The 20,754-nt window shown below is 36.6% G+C and overlaps 1 protein-coding gene across 4 annotated transcripts in view; it reads left to right on the plus strand.

Annotated features, from left to right (window-relative positions):
- Window positions 1-3,740, plus strand: part of LOC134792785 (potassium voltage-gated channel subfamily H member 8-like) — a 179,291-nt gene extending 175,551 nt beyond the window's left edge. For all 4 annotated transcript variants that reach the window (XM_063764123.1, XM_063764124.1, XM_063764125.1 and 1 more), the window contains exon 17: window positions 125-3,740. In XM_063764123.1, the coding sequence (XP_063620193.1) occupies window positions 125-592 (468 nt within the window). In that variant the 3' untranslated portion in view covers window positions 593-3,740. The remainder of the gene's footprint in view (window positions 1-124) is intronic.
- The last annotated feature ends 17,014 nt before the right edge of the window (window positions 3,741-20,754 follow it).

The following is a 20,754-nucleotide window of genomic DNA, read 5'->3' on the forward strand; positions in this document are numbered from 1 at the left end:
CAAAATACCATAGTTTCAATAGAGATTGAGTTCGTTTCAATAGATATTTTTATTATATTTTATATATAGGCAAAATAGGTATTAGTTGAGGTATGGAGAGTCATAACAGAATTACTCTCCACAGCAAGAACGGCCGAGCACGCCTGACCGTTTGAAAGTACACCGTCACACGCAGACGGAACCCTTCCTTCATTCCATTACACAATACATCCTTGAGCACCCTGCCACGGTGATGCTCTTGCTTGGCCTCGAACCGGTGACGACACTAGCGCCGGCACCTTCCGCGGTCGACTACTATGACCCTCGGAGTCGCAGACCGAGCACGCTGGAACAAATCGTAGAATCAGAGAACGGCAGCCAAACCCCTTCAAGTACAGCAAGCGAAAATTTCGAACTCAACAGAAGCCTCAGCGAAAGCGTCAAAGACATCGATATACAGCCTGAAGTGAAAAAACTGGAGCGACAAGACGCAAAAATAAGTAATATGAAAAGGAATAGGTATTCTGCAAGTGATTTGAGCGACGAGACGGAGCGGCTGCTCTCGACCTCGCTGCCCAGCACTCGCAGCCTTAAGTTTAATATTAACAGTTAAGTTTACTGAAGACAATTCCATTTCCGCGATGTCGTGTTTAATATTGTGCTCATTAGTCTTTAGAACTTTGATGTAAATTATTTACCAAATAGATTTAATCAATCGCGATTAAATCAACCTTGGGTCAATGTGATGATGTTTCGATACTTACAATTAACGTAGCTAGGCCTCGAAGAGACTCTATTAGATGTAGAAGATAAATTACTAATTTATATCAGTTTAATTTTAAGCCCAATGATGTCTTTGTTCAACAAAGTCTAAATACTGATGGAACCTCGTTCATGTTTACAATACGATTGTGTACATATCATTATCTTGATTGTTTAACTTACTATTATTAACAGAATGTGAGTTCTATTTGAAAAATCTCTAGTCACTTGTACTTATTAGATTTAAGAAATAACGTGAGAGGTATGTTGAGTTTATGACAGTATTACCTACTCGTAACTATTCTAAGATTTGAGTCCCTACTGTTATTTTTAAGTTAAGTTGTAATGCAATCAATTAAAGTTAAATATACATCTTATTACTAGGGACCCTGTATTACTGAAATGTATTTTGATCAAAGCAAGAAAAAGCATATCTATAGCTAAATTGTTGTATACATATGGACCCGTACCGCTTCGCGCGTACCTATAATACATATTATCTAGACAATACATAATCTGTAGATACGTACCTATTACCACAACTGTCTTCGCGTCGAGGTATTTAGGTGTACGACTTTAAATATTTTTAGGTAGATTATAAACTTAATTACACGTTTTTGAATTTGATCTCTATATTTCAAAACTATACTATTTCAATAACTGGACGTGTATAAATAGTAATTTCTATGTGGTCTTCCTGTAAATGTATAAATTGATATTTTTATGAAAAAGTCGAAATTGTACTTTCTAAAGTGTATTTTATGTCAGATTTGCCAAATAAGGAAAATAAGTATGCAATTAAACAACGTGCCAATGTTAAAAGGAAAACTTTATCAGTTATGGGTACTTATTATAATAACTAAAATGTAAAAGTGAAGTATTACCTACAGAAAACGTTTCATAATCAGTTAGTGAGCTAAGTAAAACCCCGTCTACTAACGAGATGAGCCCGTAGATTGGATTAAAAAAGTTTGCTTTGTCAATATAATATAAGAGTCGAAATTTGTTAATCATTTAGTCCTCAGTTTCAGTTCATCGATCCAAACCATTGTGGAATGAGGACTGAAGACATTTCGATCTAGAGTCTATGGATTATATAAACTTTTGCATCAAAGAAACGTTACAGTTTGTCCATTCGAAAGGACTTTTCAATTTTCACTTTCCTCCACGAGCACCTAATAGTATTAAACATAATAGAAGAGACACTTCATAATATCAGCTCAGCATAGTTAATCATGTTTCCAAATTGTATTAAAGCATATCATGTGTTCAATTTCGCGCAAAATTATTCTTCAAAATGTTAAAGGACAAATTAATCCATCACATTTTGAGGACAATGGTCTTTAGTCTGCGTCGGCACTGATTGTTTCAATAGTCCCTAATGCGATTGGGGTCAAAGTTATAGAATATTAAGGTCAATAAAAGGACAATGGAGTAGCAACATTGGTTGTTAAAATTAAAAATCAATAAACGTTTCGTTGCAGAGTATTTAATTAAAACTTTAGTCCAGTTACGAAGCTATGCGGACTACGAGTATGTGGTTTTATGTCAGATGTCTTACGCCCCCTGAAAAACGGTTCACGTAGCCTTTGTAAAGGCAAAATGGTGCCATGACTAACTCTAGTTTCTAAGCAAGCACTTACACGGTTCCTTTTAAGTACTCGGCCCTGTTGCCTCAGGTGAATCACCCATAAACATGTAAATTGCTGTATTTAAGATCAAAGGATATAAGGTAAAGTGGCTTGATGCCCACGTCCCGGATAGTAGTAACATAACATTAACATAACATTAACAAATACCTCTTTTCTCGTACAACCCAAAAGTATCTAAATGTTTCCTTTAAAACATACGCTAAAATAAAACAGTTTGTGCCTATATGACCTATAAAACTTCATTTGCTGTTTGTTGTGTGCTGTCCGATCTCAACTGAAAGGCCAAAAAAAAAACATTGTACAGAATAAACGGTGCGCGAATCGAAAATTAATGCACCTGGACACGTGCAACGTAATAAAATGAACCTATCTGCTCGCCCGCCTCCGATTTGATTTGAATATGTAGCAATCCGCTAGAGTGCTTGTAAACTTTACAATAAATTCCATTCCAGTCGATTTCATGAAATTATTCGCCCTTTTACACTGTGTCCATTGCCGATTCATCGTATCTGTTGTTTTTCTACGTGTTTCTACCTATATTTCCGCTTGGCAAAATAAATATTGTTCTCAATTGACGATGTTAGAGAAAAGCATGGGTACTATTATATTCTATGTATCTAATGCAATAATACTAATATTGGACCTGCAATAAGTTGTAATTGATTATTGTACAACCCATTCTATCAATATTATTATTTCTATAAATTATAAGTATGTATGTAAAAAATCGGTTCTACAATAACTCAAACATAATGTATGTAATATGTTTTAACATTTACGTACCCTTATTTAGTTTTATAATGAGATTTGCGAGAATTGTCTGTGTAACTATTTTAGCTTGTCAACGGAAAACGACCCTTGCATCGGATCCGTCATCATCCGTTAAAAAAGCATTAGTATTTCCGAGCTTCAATAGCATCAGTAACGTCTGTATTCAGAAATTCAATGTTAAACCTTACAATTAAGTTACATAATTGAACGAATATCAACACAGATGGGTATTCTCATACGTGATTGAGCTCTTGCCGATCCAAATCTATCTTTAATACCTAATTATTGTTATAAGGAAGGAAACGCTTACTAGAATAATTGAGTAATATTCGAGAGTTCGTTGTATAGAGCCTGTGAATGTGATATGAAGAGGAAACAAGTGCAGTGCCTAAATGTTCATTTATGTGTGTACTTACTTGTTACTATTATTTTTTAATAAGACCTTGAATAATATTTTACTATGCATATGAACTACGCGCGTAAACATTTTGTACATAGCTAACGTTACGATGAATCTATATCTTGTAGTACAAAGTATTAGTTATTGAAAGTTTAATAAAGACGAATTGATGTTAACTTTGATTTTGTTTTTTTATTCTTCCAAAATCGCAACCGATCGTACGACTTTCCTAGCTCATTGATGCCTACAACTATTCGTATCGTAGGTACCTAAACCTAAATATTACGAATACTTACGTCAAATCATATAGGTAATAGCAACACAAATGTAATACACATAAAATACTACTGTGTACCTACTTTATTCTATGATAAGGGTTACAAAGTAAGTATGTATTTGAAAGTTCAGAGAGTTATTGAAACGCAGCGGTATGTAAATTTCTCTGCAAACCTGTTTTCCATTTCAGCTGTTTTCACGACTAAAGGTGAACGCTTGGACTAGCATAGCATGAGCGTTACATATGTAAAACTATCGTTGTTAGTATTAGACTGAATTCTATCGACTGCGCTTATTAATATGGTACAATAATAAAAGATCAGACTCCTATAAACAAAGTCATGCTATTTACTCTTATTTCTCTTATTACTCTTATTTACTGGACTCGCCGGAAGACCATGCAGCGCCGACTCTCGGGTCGGCATTATGCTGAGGCGAGCCCATTTCGTGGTAAACAATTTGTAATTATGTTTGTATTTATAATTAAACCTTTCATGTTACTTTTGTATGTACAATAAGTTTATCACGAAAAATAAATGATTTATGATTTATTTACGGAAATATGTAAAAAAACTACAAAATTGCATGGCCTTATTATGAATGGAATTCATTCATAAAGTGGCAGACAGACAGACAGACAAAGGTGGCTTGAGTGGCAACTCCTGACCGAAGAACGCAGCAGAAGAAAGCCCCCCAATAAAGTGGACCGACGATCTAGTTAAGGTCGCAGTTGTATGACGGCCGGCTGATGTAAAGATCCTTGGAGGAGACCTCAATCCTGTAGATGACTTTCGGCTGGCAAAGTGGACGACGGTGACCTACTGAGTTGGCTGGAAATAAAGCAGACTCTCGTTGCAACACGAGAAATTCACTAAGCACTTACTATCTCCCTTCAGCAATATTTTCCAAAATGAACTTAATTTCCTACGAAACATAATCCATTTTGGTGATATTTGAGTTGGAGTGTACGGGGTTTAAGGGGTAAGCAGTAAAATTGCATTTCACGCTTCGCATCCGGTGCACACGCCCGGACTAGGTGTTGCTAACATTTACAGAAATAATTTTTTACGTAGAATTAAATTTCTCTGAAGGTAGACTTTGTTTATCTATTAACTCACATTTATAGACGGGTCTAACGCGAATTTTATTCAATTACCTTTATTTACCGACGTTTCGACACAGGTTTCACTGGTGGTGGTGGTTTTTTTATCTAATTTATCTTACTTAGCAGGTAGGTATGTATGTTTACTTGTTTCTTTTAGTTACTACTAGGTAAGTTTGTGTGAATTTAATGTTACTACACAAACTTTAACCATATGTATTTAATTTATTTAGGTAGGTAAATACCTAAGTCGGTACCTACGAAAGTGTAAATATATTCCCTCAGAGGGGTACTTTCATTATCTAGAATTACGATAGCAAACGTTTATGGTGTCTGTTCTCAAAGACGTTAATAAGGTTTAAAGTCACAAAGATAAATCGCGGAAAATTACTAGGGTAGGGAGTCTGGTTGAAAACGCGACTTCACCTTTCTTACTGAGCCAAGAAAATTACGACGTTTCTTATTACCTTCACTTTGAAATTGGGGCACTAAAGTAGTCTATTTTCTCTTTAGTTTAAGAACTTTTCTTTCGACTACCTAATAGTTTTATTTATGTTCGTTAATTATTCCAAAAATGTTCAATCCTGGATTTACTCATTATGTAAATGTTAATTAAATTGTTCAAGAAATGTTTAGGTACTTTTTAGGTAACCTTAATATGGGTACCCTGTGAATAAAATAGGAAAGATACTCCTTTCCTAGTTATCCACTTTAGAAGAGTTTTAGTGTGGTATGTAAATGCAATTAATAAAAGTTTTTATATTTACCATGCTTTACGCTTTAATCGTGTTCAAAAACGAAATATTAGATATTTCCATATAATAATATATAGATAATCCAAGTATTTTCCTTCAGCCTCTCCAGAGTGGTTTATCCAGGCTGAAGTTTGGTTTTGCAAAAGTATGTATAAAAAACTTTGTAATATAATATTAGAGCTGAGCTATTTTAGATAAGGGATGAAAGTCGAACAAAACTTGTGTGAAGATAAATTATATTATCGCGTCGCGCCACAGAGTCGCGTCCAGTAAACATTATGGCTAAAACTTGGGAGAATTAAAGTGCAGGTAACATTTTCGTGCGGGTTTTGAGTGTGTATGTAAGTATAGGGGTACCGGTGCACATGTCATCAACATCATTCGACCGTGCGTCTCGTTCGCGCCAATACGTGTACGAACAAGCACGAGCGAACTGCACGCGCGAAATATACCTACCTAAGTAGTGTAAATATAGCGGTTCTGGCTCACTTTAGGTAAATATCTTTTGGGGCCATTTCTGAGCTTGTTTTGTATCGGTACATGTTCTGTATCACATGTGATGTACCTCTACTCATGGGCAATTGAAACAGCTCACTTTGAATATACGTTTCCATACAAGATTGTTCATTTATTAAGGTAAATGTAAGACGACTACCCTAATTATAGGTATTTACTCATATGTGTTGTAGGTATGTATTTCTGAGGTTGTTTTTTATCAGCACATGTTCCGTTATCATGTGCGGTGAGCCTGTACTCGCGGACAATTAAATCAACTCACTTTGAATGCTTATTTCCATATCAGATGGTCCGTTTTTGTTGCGTTCAAGTGAACCTTTGTTTTAATAAAATATAGCGTGGGAGAATCATTTGACTATTCTGTTATCAGTTACATTGTTGCTGTTTGATGTATGAAATGGTAGACTCGGTAATGTTATTTGCAAATCCATCAATACGCATCTAAATTGTTTATTACATCTACTGCATTATAGTTAAAATGTGGGCGTATCCGGTAGATCAAGGACTATGAGTGTTATCGAATATGCATTTATGCAAGTTGATCTAGGTTTTAATAAAATAACTAAAGCTCAGTATGAATTAGGAGCTCTGAGGAGACGCAATAGTTCAATACAATACGGATTACATAATGTTCATTTCCAATTTTTTACATCTAAGTGTTATGCTGCAATTACATGCAGTATATGATAATCACGTTAGAAATGTTACTTTATCACCGTACAAGGAAGATTTTTACTTCCCATCATGTGCTGCGGGCGCGTGGAATATCCAAAGGGCTATTGTGTTCGATGAAAGTACATCTTCCAACGCGGCTTCGTTTGAATGGTATGTAAAGTTTTTTATGGGAGAAAGGGGTACAACAATGACATCAAAAACCGTATCGAAAATTGTGCGACATAATCAAATTGTAGACCTACCATTATGCAATGATGGTAATATGATAATATTTAAAATGGAGGTCATAAAAGAGCCGATAGAGAAGACTTCATCTTCTATTGTACATGGGAGACGAGTAAGACGTGAAACTAGCGTCAAACAATCATGGACGGAAAATGAATATTATCAGGTCATTCAAGATGGAGATGGAATAGAGATGACTGTTCGAGTAATGAAAAAGAAACAGGGTTCAAGCACTCTTTTAAGTGTTACTACGCCTAAACCAATGACTGCTACCACTACTGTCGCCACCACCAATACAACCCCAACAAGACATAAGTCATCACCTGCAACATCCACAACAACAACAACAACGGTCAAAACAAGCACTCTGAAGCCTATGGTATTGAGTGAAGACTGTCAGCAGTATGAGTATATGTTAGAGCATATGCGGCGGTGGGCTGATGAAGAAATGTCTATTATAACATCAGATCCCAATGCAGATCTCTACTGTAAAGATCGTCTACCATCTAAACCTGTACGGAGAGAATAATGAAATTCGCGTCAAGGTACGTTTATTATTATTTTTTTCTACTTAAAATGTTTTATAAATATTTTTTGATAAAATTGAAAACCGCAAACGTTTCAATAACAGCTCTAATCAGACTATCACGTGAGAAGTAATATCATGGTTACCTTATCTTTCCATTCTAAACCACATATGAAATCGTTCCCTTCATTTTTGCTATAAAAAGCAGATTCGGTCATAGTTTCTTTCAATTGACCATACCCCTTCTACTGACACATTGGTAAGCACGTAAAAAAATTAATTATTCTTTAATTATGTCCAATAACAACTACATGAATCTTTTAAATGAACGCGGTAGCGACATTGTAAATTGGATTAAACCTAAAAATTTGTTGGTAAAACAACCATATCCTATATTAGATTGTTACCAAAAAAAGTCGCACTTTGATGATAACAAGATGCAAACTATAGTTGTCTTGCAACAGGGACATTTAACTCTGCCCTGTAGATTTAACGATTTAGAGGATGATGCCATCCAAGAGTTGAAGAAGGGGTATATGTCTGTTGTGTGTATGGGGCCAAAAAATAAGACATGGCTGTTCGAGTTTTGCAGTGAGAAGTAAATTGTAAGTAATTTGTCTTTTTTCTTTTTACAGATTGCTCGAGTTACCATAATAATATTTAAAAAAAATGGATTCTTCCCCATCATCTAATGATAAATGTAAGATTTTTGTTTCTTTATATTTATACCTTTTTATATAGTGTCAACCTAAAACATTAAAATTTCTGTTTAGTGTTTAACCTTGTTCTACCTCAGCATTTTGGAAAGTATAGCGAATTAGATAATAATAATAATAATATTATATTTCCCTCCAACAGGTAACGAGGATACCACCAACAACGGCAGCAGCAGCAATGAAAGTAGCTCTCAGAGCCACCTCATCATCTCTTCAGAGCAACAGCATCCACAATCAGCAACAGCAACAGCAGCGGAAGCACCTCTAGATCTCATCATGCCATCCACCAGTTCGCAAGAAAAGGACGAGAACAAAGAAAATCTTAACCCGCTCTACTGTAATGAAGATGCTTATGAGAGTGACACCCCCGCAAGGAGGAGGTCATACAATCAAAGAAACAAAGACAAGTGGATAAGTGCGTTCAGTACAAATATGCTGATGAGTAGATGGCGCCACCGAATGCCGCTACATATTTTTAGAGCAGATGTATCAACACTATTAAAGCGTCTATATATTGAAGGACACCTCGACGACATTCATGTTTACCTGATGACCGTAATGTGGGATGATATACATGAAGAATTGGAAGGGATGGTGGGTGGTGTATCACTTAATTATAAAGATTGGATTGTGTTGTTGGGGTGTGTTGAAGCGGAAGTGTTTTCACGTGTGATGTTTACCTTAAAATCATTTAACTATCTACTAAATGTAATACTTTGTGTGATTGGACCAATCATCATAGCATCACCTGATCATGATGATGATGATGATGCCAATGAATATTAAGGTATTTTTTTTTTCAATGTAATTGCTGATGCTGCCTTTGCGAGTGTACATTTTAATTGTAATCATTTATATTCCTTTATATAATAAATCTTATATGTAAAAAAAAAAAATAGGGGTGTTTTAATTAAAATATAACCCAATTCAATCACAAGGTGTTAGTTTATTGATTAAGAAAAAGAAAATAGTTAAACAATATTATCCTTAGCTATCCAACTTTTTTCATTTAAGCCAAGCCATTTTACATACACTTTATTTCCGCGTCGTTTCAAAACTTTTTCCACTAGATAAATATCACTATGTTTAGTTTTCTGTAATTCTTGCTCATAAAAACATCCAGAAATAGGTTGATGATGAGCATCTTCAAGTAAATACGTCACCGGGTTAGTGTTTTGCACTTTGAGCACTCTAAATATTTCCGTAGTCCAGTTACCGGTGTAGCCTTTAGCGAAAGTTGATTTATATTTACTAATTCTCACGGGGTCATTGACCTTAAACTTGGCACGTGGTTTCATTTTAATGTTATTGTAAACATTATGCAACAACTGATAAGAGTTATTTTTAGTCACGCTCGCTGGCGCCATGCCGATAGTGCGATGCGGTTTGTTATTGTAATAATATTCCACATCCTTTATCAGTTGTGTCCATTTGTACGAACCATTCAAGCTGAATTGTTTCCAAATCCAATGTTTTAAGGTTCTAATTAGCCTCTCCACTATGGAAGCTTTCATAACGCTAAATGTAGAGTAGTGATTAATATTATGTTGCCTCATAAGCGATTGGAATTTGACATTGAAAAATTCTTTCCCGTCATCGGATTGAATATTTTTAGGATTTCTCTCGTTTTCACTTAAAATCTTGCGCACTGCCTTTGTAACATCTTCAGCGCTCTTGGATTTAAGCGGTTGCAACCAAGCATATTTCGAGAAGGTATCAATACACACTAAAATGTATTTGTAGTTATTATTAGCTTTCGAGTACTTTTGCATATCAATCAAGTCAATCTGCCATGTGTCATCGAACCCTCTTTGAATGAAACGGCGACGTGGAAATGTTTTTCTCGCATACTTATGTATCTCATTAACTACCTGAGCTTTACTCATCCTTGTTGTTGTTTCTTATGTGTGTAGGTGTAATATGTTTTATTGGTGTGGTTGATGATGATGATGATGCTGATGGCTGTGCAGGTGTAGAAATTCTGGCTGATAACTTTTCAAGCTTTGCTTTTAAATCTCTTATATCAGCACGATTGCCCTTTATCTTTCCAAGTAATAATATTATTTGTTCATCAAACTGAGCTTTGTTGATAGCATCCGTTTTGAATATTGCTTTTTGAATTCCACTCAACCGTCTGTTTTCAAAAATTACTAAATCTTTTTCCACTTTAATTTTGTCACGAGTTGCGTTGCCGCTGCTGCTACCCAAGTGTTGTCCAAACTTGTTAAGAGGCATTGTGAAAGTGAATAATGGAGGATGCCCTCAGCCATATTTATATAGATCAGATAGAGTACCTAGCCCACATGAACAGATAACTGATCTACTTAAAACAGATAACCGATCGGATGAACAGGTTTCCTAACGGGAGAAGAGGGTCTGTTTCCTCGGATCCTGTTTCTTACTTTAAAATAATACCACCCTCAGTCAGTTCCTCAACTATCGCGTTTATCTCGTTAGCATGGGAGGTGTTACCGGCGCTCTGCGATGCGACCAAAAGCTGTAAACGGCTAACCAGTTCGTTTGGATCATCCCAATAGATATAATCAGTTTTTGGATAAAACGTTTTAGTAGTCAATATATCGCTTCTATGAGAGTTCAAACATCCACCTTCTTTATGTAGCTTAGATTCTTGCGAGTGCTTAATGAAAAGTTTATACTTTAAACTTTTGTCACCGCTCAGTTGACCGTTTGGTGCGAATCCTCTACGATGAGCGTTTGTAATGTCTAAAATCTTATTATAATCCTTTACATCGTCTTTCGAAATGATATCCTTGTTAGGTATTTTTTGAAAGATAAGTTCACCTAGCCCAGGTGTCATTTTGAAGGTTGAATCTTTGATATGTATCAAATCATCGATTATTTTAATTTGACTATCTCCAATATACATTTTATTTTCTTTGAGATAAACACCGAATGGTATTTTCAGTGTTTTAGAAAAGTGTTTGAGATATTTTTGATAATCGCTTTGATCTAATACACTGCTATGATTATTCTCATCATCATTATCATCACTCTCGAGAGCTGACTTCATAGTTTCCTCATCATCATCATCATCATCATCATCAAAATTCAACTGTTGTGCTTTTGTTTGAAGATTATCGTTCCACTTAATCAGTTCACTATGGGGTTCTTCTTCTTCGGTTTTCTTCCTTTTACGTGATTTTGGCGTTGGTAATGGTGTGGAGGTTTTTTTTATTAACATGGGAGGATGACGACGACGAGGGGTGTTATTCATTAATAACGCTGCTTCTGGTTTAGCATTTTCATTGTCATTATTACCTTTAGATTCTAACGCTTTAGTCATTAAAACGTTGAGCGGTTTTGTAATTGGTTCAAAGGTTTGAGCCAGTGATGTGTCAAGAGATGATTTATCTTCCCGCAATGCCTTTACTTTTTTCTTTACACTCTCAATGGAATCTATGAGTTTCCGTTTCAACTTTTTATTACCAAACATATTTTCTTTTTAGTGCATGTGCTGCTGCTGCTGTTGTTGTTGATAGGTATATAATTTTTTTAAAAGAGGTTGTTCCTCAGTAGCTGACAACATAAAACTGATAATAAACCGGAGATGACACTCAACTTTATACAATAATAAAAACATCAAATCCTTTACGATATCGACCCTTATTAATGTCTCTCTCCTTGTCGATTGTTAAAAAAGTGTACTTTTTCTCCCAACACTCACGACAAACTTTCTTAAACTTTTCCCAACTCATATCGGTGTTCACGTGATCATCATAGGCATGTTTTAAATTCAACTCGTCCTGTTTAAATAGCAATATAAGATTGGCATTATCACGTACCAATTGTTTAGGTATCCTACTGTATGTCTGACACAAGTAGAAACAATCTAACCAACGATGACGTCCCATGGCAAAGTACTGACGAATGGCATCTTGATCTTCCAACGCTACATCATCAAACACGATGACGCTGTCTTCCGAGGCTTCCGCCGGTGGGACAACTTGACTCTTATCGTTGTAGGTGTGAAACGGTATATCACCCGCCCGCTCTAAAACTTTACTCAGAAACTTGTATTTCGGTTGGTTTAATGATTTCGAATAAAGATAAACATTATGAAACTTTATACCGTTCGGATCTAAAAGTAGAGACAACAGGACATTAGTCTTGCCACAGTTGGAGGGTCCACAGATGAGACATCTAATATTGTTTGCCAACAACGATCCATGTTTGAAGACACGGGTTACAGCTGCTGCTGCTGCTGCTTTTGTAGATTGATTACTACATAGTTTCACATAATCATCTGACGTAGTCCAATCTTTTACCGTAAGCGACGTGTTTTGTTTTTTAAGTTTCATTTTATTGTGATCTATTAAATCTTAAGGACGTGTATATATATATACACAAGGACACACACATACAAGCATACTTGCAAACATGTCATCATCATCATCATCATCATCATCATCATCATCATCATCATCATCATCATCATCATCATCATCATCAACATCAACATCATTACAAGAATCAAATGAGAAACAGCAGCAGCAGCAGCGGCCGGAGACGGAGTCGAAGCGGGAGACGGAGCTAGAGATTGAGCTAGATCTAGATACGGAGACGGTGCCGGAGACGGAGACGGAGACGGAGCTAGAGACGGAGACGGAGCTGGAGCTAGAGTTTGAGGATTATCATCATCATCATCATCATCAGGGGGATGTAATGAGAGTGATCTGTGAGTGTTTTTTATTGTGTATGACTCTGTGTTGTGATTAATATATATATATATATATATATATATGCGAGAACATGCTATAAGTGCACACAGTCGATTATTGATACTTAATATGATAACACACACCGGTGGGGTTAGTGTTAATCATAATTCCAAACAGCGAAGACGGACACATCGAGCGACATCTACATCTCATCGTCATCATCTTCATCACAGTAGCAGCAGCAGTGGTGGTGGTATTATTAATAATTTAATTAATAATCTACCATTTGAACTTCACATACCCGGTTACAATTATTGCGGTCCCGGTACGAGATTGAAGGAGAGATTGGCTCGTAACGATCCAGGAGTGAACCCACTCGATGAAGCTTGCAAATTACATGATATTGCCTACTCACGTGACAAGACATTAGAGGGACGCCATCAAGCCGACCTGCGATTGGCTGAAGCTGCTAGAAATCGCACGAGCGCCACTAACAGTTCTATCGGTGAACGAATAGCCTCTTTGGCGGTAGATAAGATTATGAGATTTAAAGTCAAACGCGGAATGGGGGTTGTTCCAATTTCGAAAGTTATAAAGGCAAGCCGCGATGCGGTCAAAAGACAAATTGCAAAAAAGAAACCCGCTACTACTACTCCTACTACACTACTCAAAGTGGGTGTGAAAGCTGCAAAACAATATGTTAAAGGGAAAGTTGTAAAACAACAACAACGCAAACAAAGAGTCATCCCGATACCTAAGCGTGGTGGCTTTCTACCTTTGATACCGCTACTGAGCGCTTTAGCAGCCACGGGAACTTTAGCCGGTGGGGTCACTACTGCCGCTAAAAATATCTATGAAATGGTAAAGAATAGAAACAATAATAATAATAATAACGGCAGTAAAATTGTCGGTAAAGGTTTATATTTAGCACCTTATAAACGTGGTATGGGGCTCTACATCACACCAGCAGCAGCAGCAGGAGCTAAAAAAAAAAAAACAAGAACTTAGATTTGCCGCCAAAAGGTAAAGCCCTCACCGATCTGGATATAGTAAGATGTGTGCGTAGAGAGAAAATTCCCTACTTTAGAGGTGTTTTCATGCGAGATAATCTTCCAACGAAACCGCACTACTATGAAACTGGAATTATTAATTTGGACACGCAACAGGGAGAGGGTACACATTGGTGCGCTTATGTTAAGAAGGGTGATTATTGCTTGTATTTTGACAGCTTTGGCGATTTGAGGCCTCCTAGGGAGTTTATTGATTATATTAAGAAATCCGCCATCAACACGCAAGTAGAGTATAATTACAATCGATTACAGAAATTTAATACTGTAAACTGTGGACATTTATGCTTGGAATTCCTATGTAAGAGCGCTAAACGTTTGTTTTAAATAAATACCATAAACATTACACATGTGCTTTCATTCTTGCTAAGATCCTCGTCTGTAAACCACCACCACGATAATCGTTACTATCATCATCATCATTATCGTCTTCGTCATGACATTAACCTCATTCACAATAAGTCTTAACAGCAATGAGTCCATTTTGAATGTAGACTTTCAACCGGCTCTAGAATTGGACAGTGATGGTTTTTATGAGTGTGCGCTAGTGTACTTTAAGACGTTCAACTCTATTCCAAATGTTGATAAGACCAATAACCTGTTTCATTATGGAGATAAAGTTATCACAATTCCAGAAGGTTCGTACGAGCTCAATGATATAATAAATCACTTGAACCGCGAAATGATAAAGCTGGCCAATGGTGACGCTGAAAAATTGATTGATATCTCTGTAAACAGCAACACCTCCAAGTGTATGATGTACTCACCAAAATTGGATATTCACTTGAACAAACCAAACAGCATCGGATCACTCTTTGGTTATTCGCCAAAAACGCTGAAAGCTAAAACAGTGCATTGGTCAGACGAATCGATCAACATACTCATAACAAATACTATAAGAATAGAGTGTAATATTGTGGAGGGGTCATTCGTAAACAACAAGCCGTCGCATGTAATACACGAGTTTTCACCTGACGTCCCGCCCGGTTATCAAATAATTGAACAACCATCTAACATTATCTATCTACCTGTCAAGAAGAGTAACACCAACCTACAACACATTGAAGTGCGCATAGTAAACGAGTCCGGTGATACGGTGAATTTCCGAGGTGAAAACATCTCACTGCGTTTGCATATTCGTAAAAAATAAATAAGAAAATGATTATTCATAATAATAAGAATATAAGCACAGGTAGCAACCCCTACACTATCAGTCGAGATCTTGCTCTCGAGGTGAAAACTACTCCTCTAAGACAGCAGCCACTTATACAACAACAACAACAACAACAACCAAAGAAATTGACTACAGAAAATAGCACATTTTTACAGAGTATCGGTTTTAAAGTATGTCCTCGTTATCTATCTTAGACATTGGTGAGCGGGTGTCATTTGATGACTCCATAGAAAGTATAGAATTTCACCCATACACTCCGTATAATGACTCTTTTAAAAATAACGATAATATCCACATATGTATCAACCGTCAAGATCTAATCCTACTACCGAGTCAGAGTCAAATATTAGTGGAGGGCACAGTGGAGAAAGGATGTCTACTAGTCAACAATGGTGCTGCATTTTTATTTCAAGACATTCGTTATGAATTGAACGGTGTGGAGATCGATCGGGCGAGAAACTGCGGTATCACATCCACTATTAAGGGACTAGTCTCATACACAAAGGAAATGGACTATAGTCTTCAGAATGCGGGGTGGGAAGTTGGTGCTAAAAAGATTCATGATAAGTTTACTTTAACTATACCGCTATCTCATTTCTTGGGTTTCGCCGAGGACTATAAGAAGGTAATAATGAATGGGAAACACGAGTTGATATTAAACCGTGCCAGTACAGATGTAAACTGTTTAGATTTAGCAGCCGTTGATCCGGAGAAGGTACCGAAACCGGCGGTTCCAAATGGTGTCATTGAAATCACCCGTATCATATGGAGGATGCCAGTCATAAAAGTATCTGATAAGGAGAAACTACGCTTAATGTCGTACGTTGAGGGGAGCATACCGGTTCAGATAGCGTTTCGCACGTGGGAACTGTATGAATATCCCATACTACCTGCCTCAGAACGTCATATTTGGTGCATCAAGACTAGTACGCAGCTGGAGAAACCTCGCTATCTCATTGTTGGTTTCCAAACGGCTCGTAGGAACGACAAGACCAAAGATATGAGTATATTCGACCATTGTAATCTTACCAATTGCAGGGTGTATTTGAACGCTCAGTATTATCCATACGATCCATTTTCGGCTGAATTTAAATCTAATAACTATGCGCTCTTATACGATGCATTTACCAATTTCCAACGATCGTACTACAACCGTGATCATACCAGCCCTCAAGTAAATTATGCTCATTACAAGACACAATCTCCATTAATAGTCATTGACACATCAAGACAGTGTGACACCTTCAACTCGGGAGCCATTGATATTAAATTGGAAATGGAGTTTAAAGAGAACATACCCGCTAACACCACAGCATATTGTCTTATTATAAACGATTCGCTGTTTGAGTACAACGCCCTCACAAGTACTACACGTAAAATTATACAGTAAAAGAAAGCACATACACACACTCCACTTCACCGCCAACTATCCTCAAGCGTTAACGCATGTGTGAAACTTGAGAAAAAAAACAAAAGAAAAATGAATAATTCAAATATTTATTTACCTTCTTACGCCCCATCGATTGATTCCACTGAGAATGACAACGGGTGTGAGCTGAGTAAAAGTGCTTACAATCTGGAGATGAAATGTCATCATACTCTAATTAAAAATATCTATGTATATTTGAGGCTGCAATTTATTGAAGGTAAAATGAGCTTACAAACCTGCGTCAATTTAAATGGACAACACGAACTCACATGTGAAGAATGGGACACGATGTTTGTGAAGAAAGTTGCCGTCATTGGAAAGTTTTATCAAAACCCATTAAGTGCGCCGCCACATCATATTCGGTGTGATCGTCATTGTATTCGAATGTGCATCTCTCCACCAATGCTTTTCCTTGTTGATTCGGATAACTCAAATAACCCTCTGGTAATAAATCACATGGAATGGCAACTTATTGAACGCGTTATGGAGTGTATTAACGCTCGAATTGAATACTTGAACAAGCTAAAGTTGACCTACGAGAACCGCCTCAACTTCTTCAAGAAGCATTTTAAGACACACCGCCCCACCAACGTTCAAGAAGCACGCAACATTATACATGGATTATGCAATATTAATGATGTTGTTGACTCGGAAATAAAGTGTTACGCTGCTGACCTTCTATGTAATACCTACTTTTTCCAATGGTAAATGTTTGCGGTTTGTTAAAATAAATTATTGATTAAGAAAAAAAATATGACCTATTTATTTTAGCATAGAAACCCTTATCAGCTCTGACCACAAAATGGTTAGGTACCTTTAAAAAAAAAAAAATTGGGTTATAAAAGTGAGGTGATGTGCACATACTTATATACAAACAAACCTTTGTTTGAACCATACGCACACATCGCGCACCATGTCATCCTCATATCATTGTGACTTTTGTAATGAAGATGTTTTATCAAACCGTCTCATAGCTCATTCGAGAACTAAACGTCACAAGTTACTGTGTACTCAAGAAAAATCTAAGGATTGCGCCGTATACATTGTGAATAGTGCCTTCAGATGTAGAATTGTGAGTTACCGAATTAATGGGAGCTCAAAAATATTGGATCCTAAAATGTACTTGTTACATATTAAAGATACGATAAAGAAAGTGATTGATATCGAATTAAAAATCCACAAACATGTAAAAGTGAACGTGGAACTATTTTGTACTTTTATGAAGACCGACCCCGAAGGGGAAATAATACGTGATTTGAAGTCATTTAATACTCAAAATGTGTCTCTACATATGGATGCTGTAGATTTCCCATCGTTCTATGAACATATCACTTTATGCATTTTAAAAAAGTGCGAAGATTTTCAAGAGCGGGACAGCGGGTGGTCGCTTGAAAAAATTGAGTTTATCGAAGTCAACATCAACAAATATCAACCGCTCAAAGGATCATCATACATACCCCTCCCGAAAGCAGTGCAAGTGAAAAAAGCGTGTGTTAATGTGAAAAATAGTGACAATAAGTGCTTTTTTTGGGCTGTTGTTAGCGCCCTATATCCTGTGGACAAAAATTGTGATCGACCCTCCTTGTACCCGCGCCATGAGGACGTTTTACAAATTAACGGTATAGAACTCCCGGTTTGTCATTTAGGTATTAAAAAGTTTGAAAAATTAAACAAGATCAGTGTGAATGTGTACGGTATTGACTCTAAGAAAAAGAATTCTAAAAAGGACGGCGGAGATTTGATAATTGTACCTTTAAGAATTTCGGAAGTATCTTATGAACGTTATGTGGATTTATTGTATTATGAGAAGGGGACATTGTCACATTATTGTTGGATCAAGAACTTATCTCGCTTAGTGCGCTCGCAAATAACTCGATCTGAACATAAAATTTGGCTGTGCCATGGATGTCTACAACACTTCCCGAGTGAAAACAAACTTGAACTTCATAAGACGATCGGTTGTGGACATTCGCTAATAGAGCTACCTAAGGAAGGTGACAAAATCTTGCGTTTTCAAAACTTTAAAAATATGATGAAAGTACCATTCGTAATTTATGCTGACTTTGAGTCAATTTTAGTTCCCTTAGATAGAAACAGTGATACTACCGCTACTACTTATAACACCCACAAACACGTGCCGTGTAGTTTTTCTTATTATCTTCATTGCGATTTTGATAAGAACCAATCAAAATTTGTTATTTATCGCGGTGAAGACTGTGTCGAGAGATTCATACAATGCATTTATGAAGACGCGAGGAGGATTATAGAAGTTTTGCAAAAAGTCATACCTATAAAGAATAATAGCTCGGGTGATGGGGGTGTTGCCTCCAACATTTGCCACATCTGCAGTAAAACAATAGAAAAAGATGAGGTTCACGTGACTGATCATTGTCACTTGACAGGTGAAGTTAGGGGAAAAGCACATAACGCGTGTAATCTAAATTTTAAAATAGCAAAGTTTATACCGGTCATCTTCCATAATCTGAGTGGCTACGATTGCCATTTGTTCATTAAAGAATTGGCCAAGGCCGATGGAAACTTAGATTGCATCCCCATCAACAAGGAAAAATACATTTCAATCGATAAGCGAATTGGTGATTACGCGCTAAGATTTATAGACTCGTATAAATTTATGTCGAGTAGCTTGGATAAATTAGTCAAAAACCTTTCACGCGAACAGTTCAAGATACTACCGAATTTCTTGCCGTCTCACGATCAAAGCGAACAAGACAAACATATGAAACTGTTAACACGCAAAGGGGTTTTCCCTTATGAGTATGTGAGCGACTGGGGCAAGTTAGAAGAAACTTCATTACCCGAGCCTTCCGCATTCTATAATAAACTCACCGACTCACGCGTCTCCATTGAAGATTATCAACACGCGCAGAATGTATGGCGCGAATTCAACATAAAGTCTCTCGGAGAGTACGCTGATCTATACCTCAAAACAGATGTTTTGCTGTTAGCAGAAGTCTTTGAAAACTTTCGTCAGGTGTGTATAGATACTTACCAACTAGATCCATGCCAATATGTCACAGCTCCAGGTTTGAGTTGGGATGCAATGTTAAAGCATACTAATGTATGTCTTGAATTGCTTACCGACTACGAAATTATTCAATTTATAAAGAAAGGTATTAGAGGTGGTCTTAGCCAGGCGTCTAATCGTTACGGTAAAGCTAATAATAAATTTATGGAAGACTATGACATCAACCAGGATAGCAGTTTTATCATATATTTAGATATAAACAATCTTTACGGTGATGCTATGCGACGTCCACTCCCAATCAATAACTTCAGGTGGATGAGTGAAGAAGAGATTAAGCAGTTTGATGTATTGTCACATGAGATAGATTCTGATATTGGATATATATTAGAAGTTGACTTAGAGTATCCATCCATATTATAGGTAAACCAGAATTTTGGGAGTATTGTCAAGAGGGCGCTCGTTTTGAATTTTATATAGCAACAATTTGTATAGTGGGGACAATGGAAATTGGCAGATGATTTTTGTTTTATTCCGACAACTTTAATAAGTGCGAAGTTTGATGTTTGGATATTTCTTCGGTTTTTACGCTATAAAATTCGTGAATTTTACGACGTATGACACATAAATCAAAATCATCCAAATCTATTTTCTTTTTTTGTTTTCTTTTTTTTAGGTTTGGTCGTTTAATTCCGCCCTTACGCCCTTCGCTAGCAATCCGTGATACCGATGCATGCGATACACCTAATACACAAATCAAATTATTACAAGACATCAACCAAATCGTGACGACCTGACTATAGTGACATTTGTCCATAAGTTTGAAACTTACCCGTCAATTCAGGTGGTAATTTTGTTATGTTTTCTAATGGAAGAAATTTCTCTCCCGCACGTTTTTTTTTTTCAATAAATAACTATATACACCGTTTACAACTTTTTCTCTGTAAAATCTAAAACTTTCGGCATGATTATTGCAGTCTAATAATAATTCACACGAAACTAGACAAAGCAATGTTTACATTGTCAATATTGACAACTATCATAGAGGGTAGATGTTGTCTATTATT

The sequence above is a fragment of the Cydia splendana genome, chromosome 8, assembly GCF_910591565.1.
Source record: "Cydia splendana chromosome 8, ilCydSple1.2, whole genome shotgun sequence".
NCBI classification, from domain to species: domain Eukaryota; kingdom Metazoa; phylum Arthropoda; class Insecta; order Lepidoptera; family Tortricidae; genus Cydia; species Cydia splendana.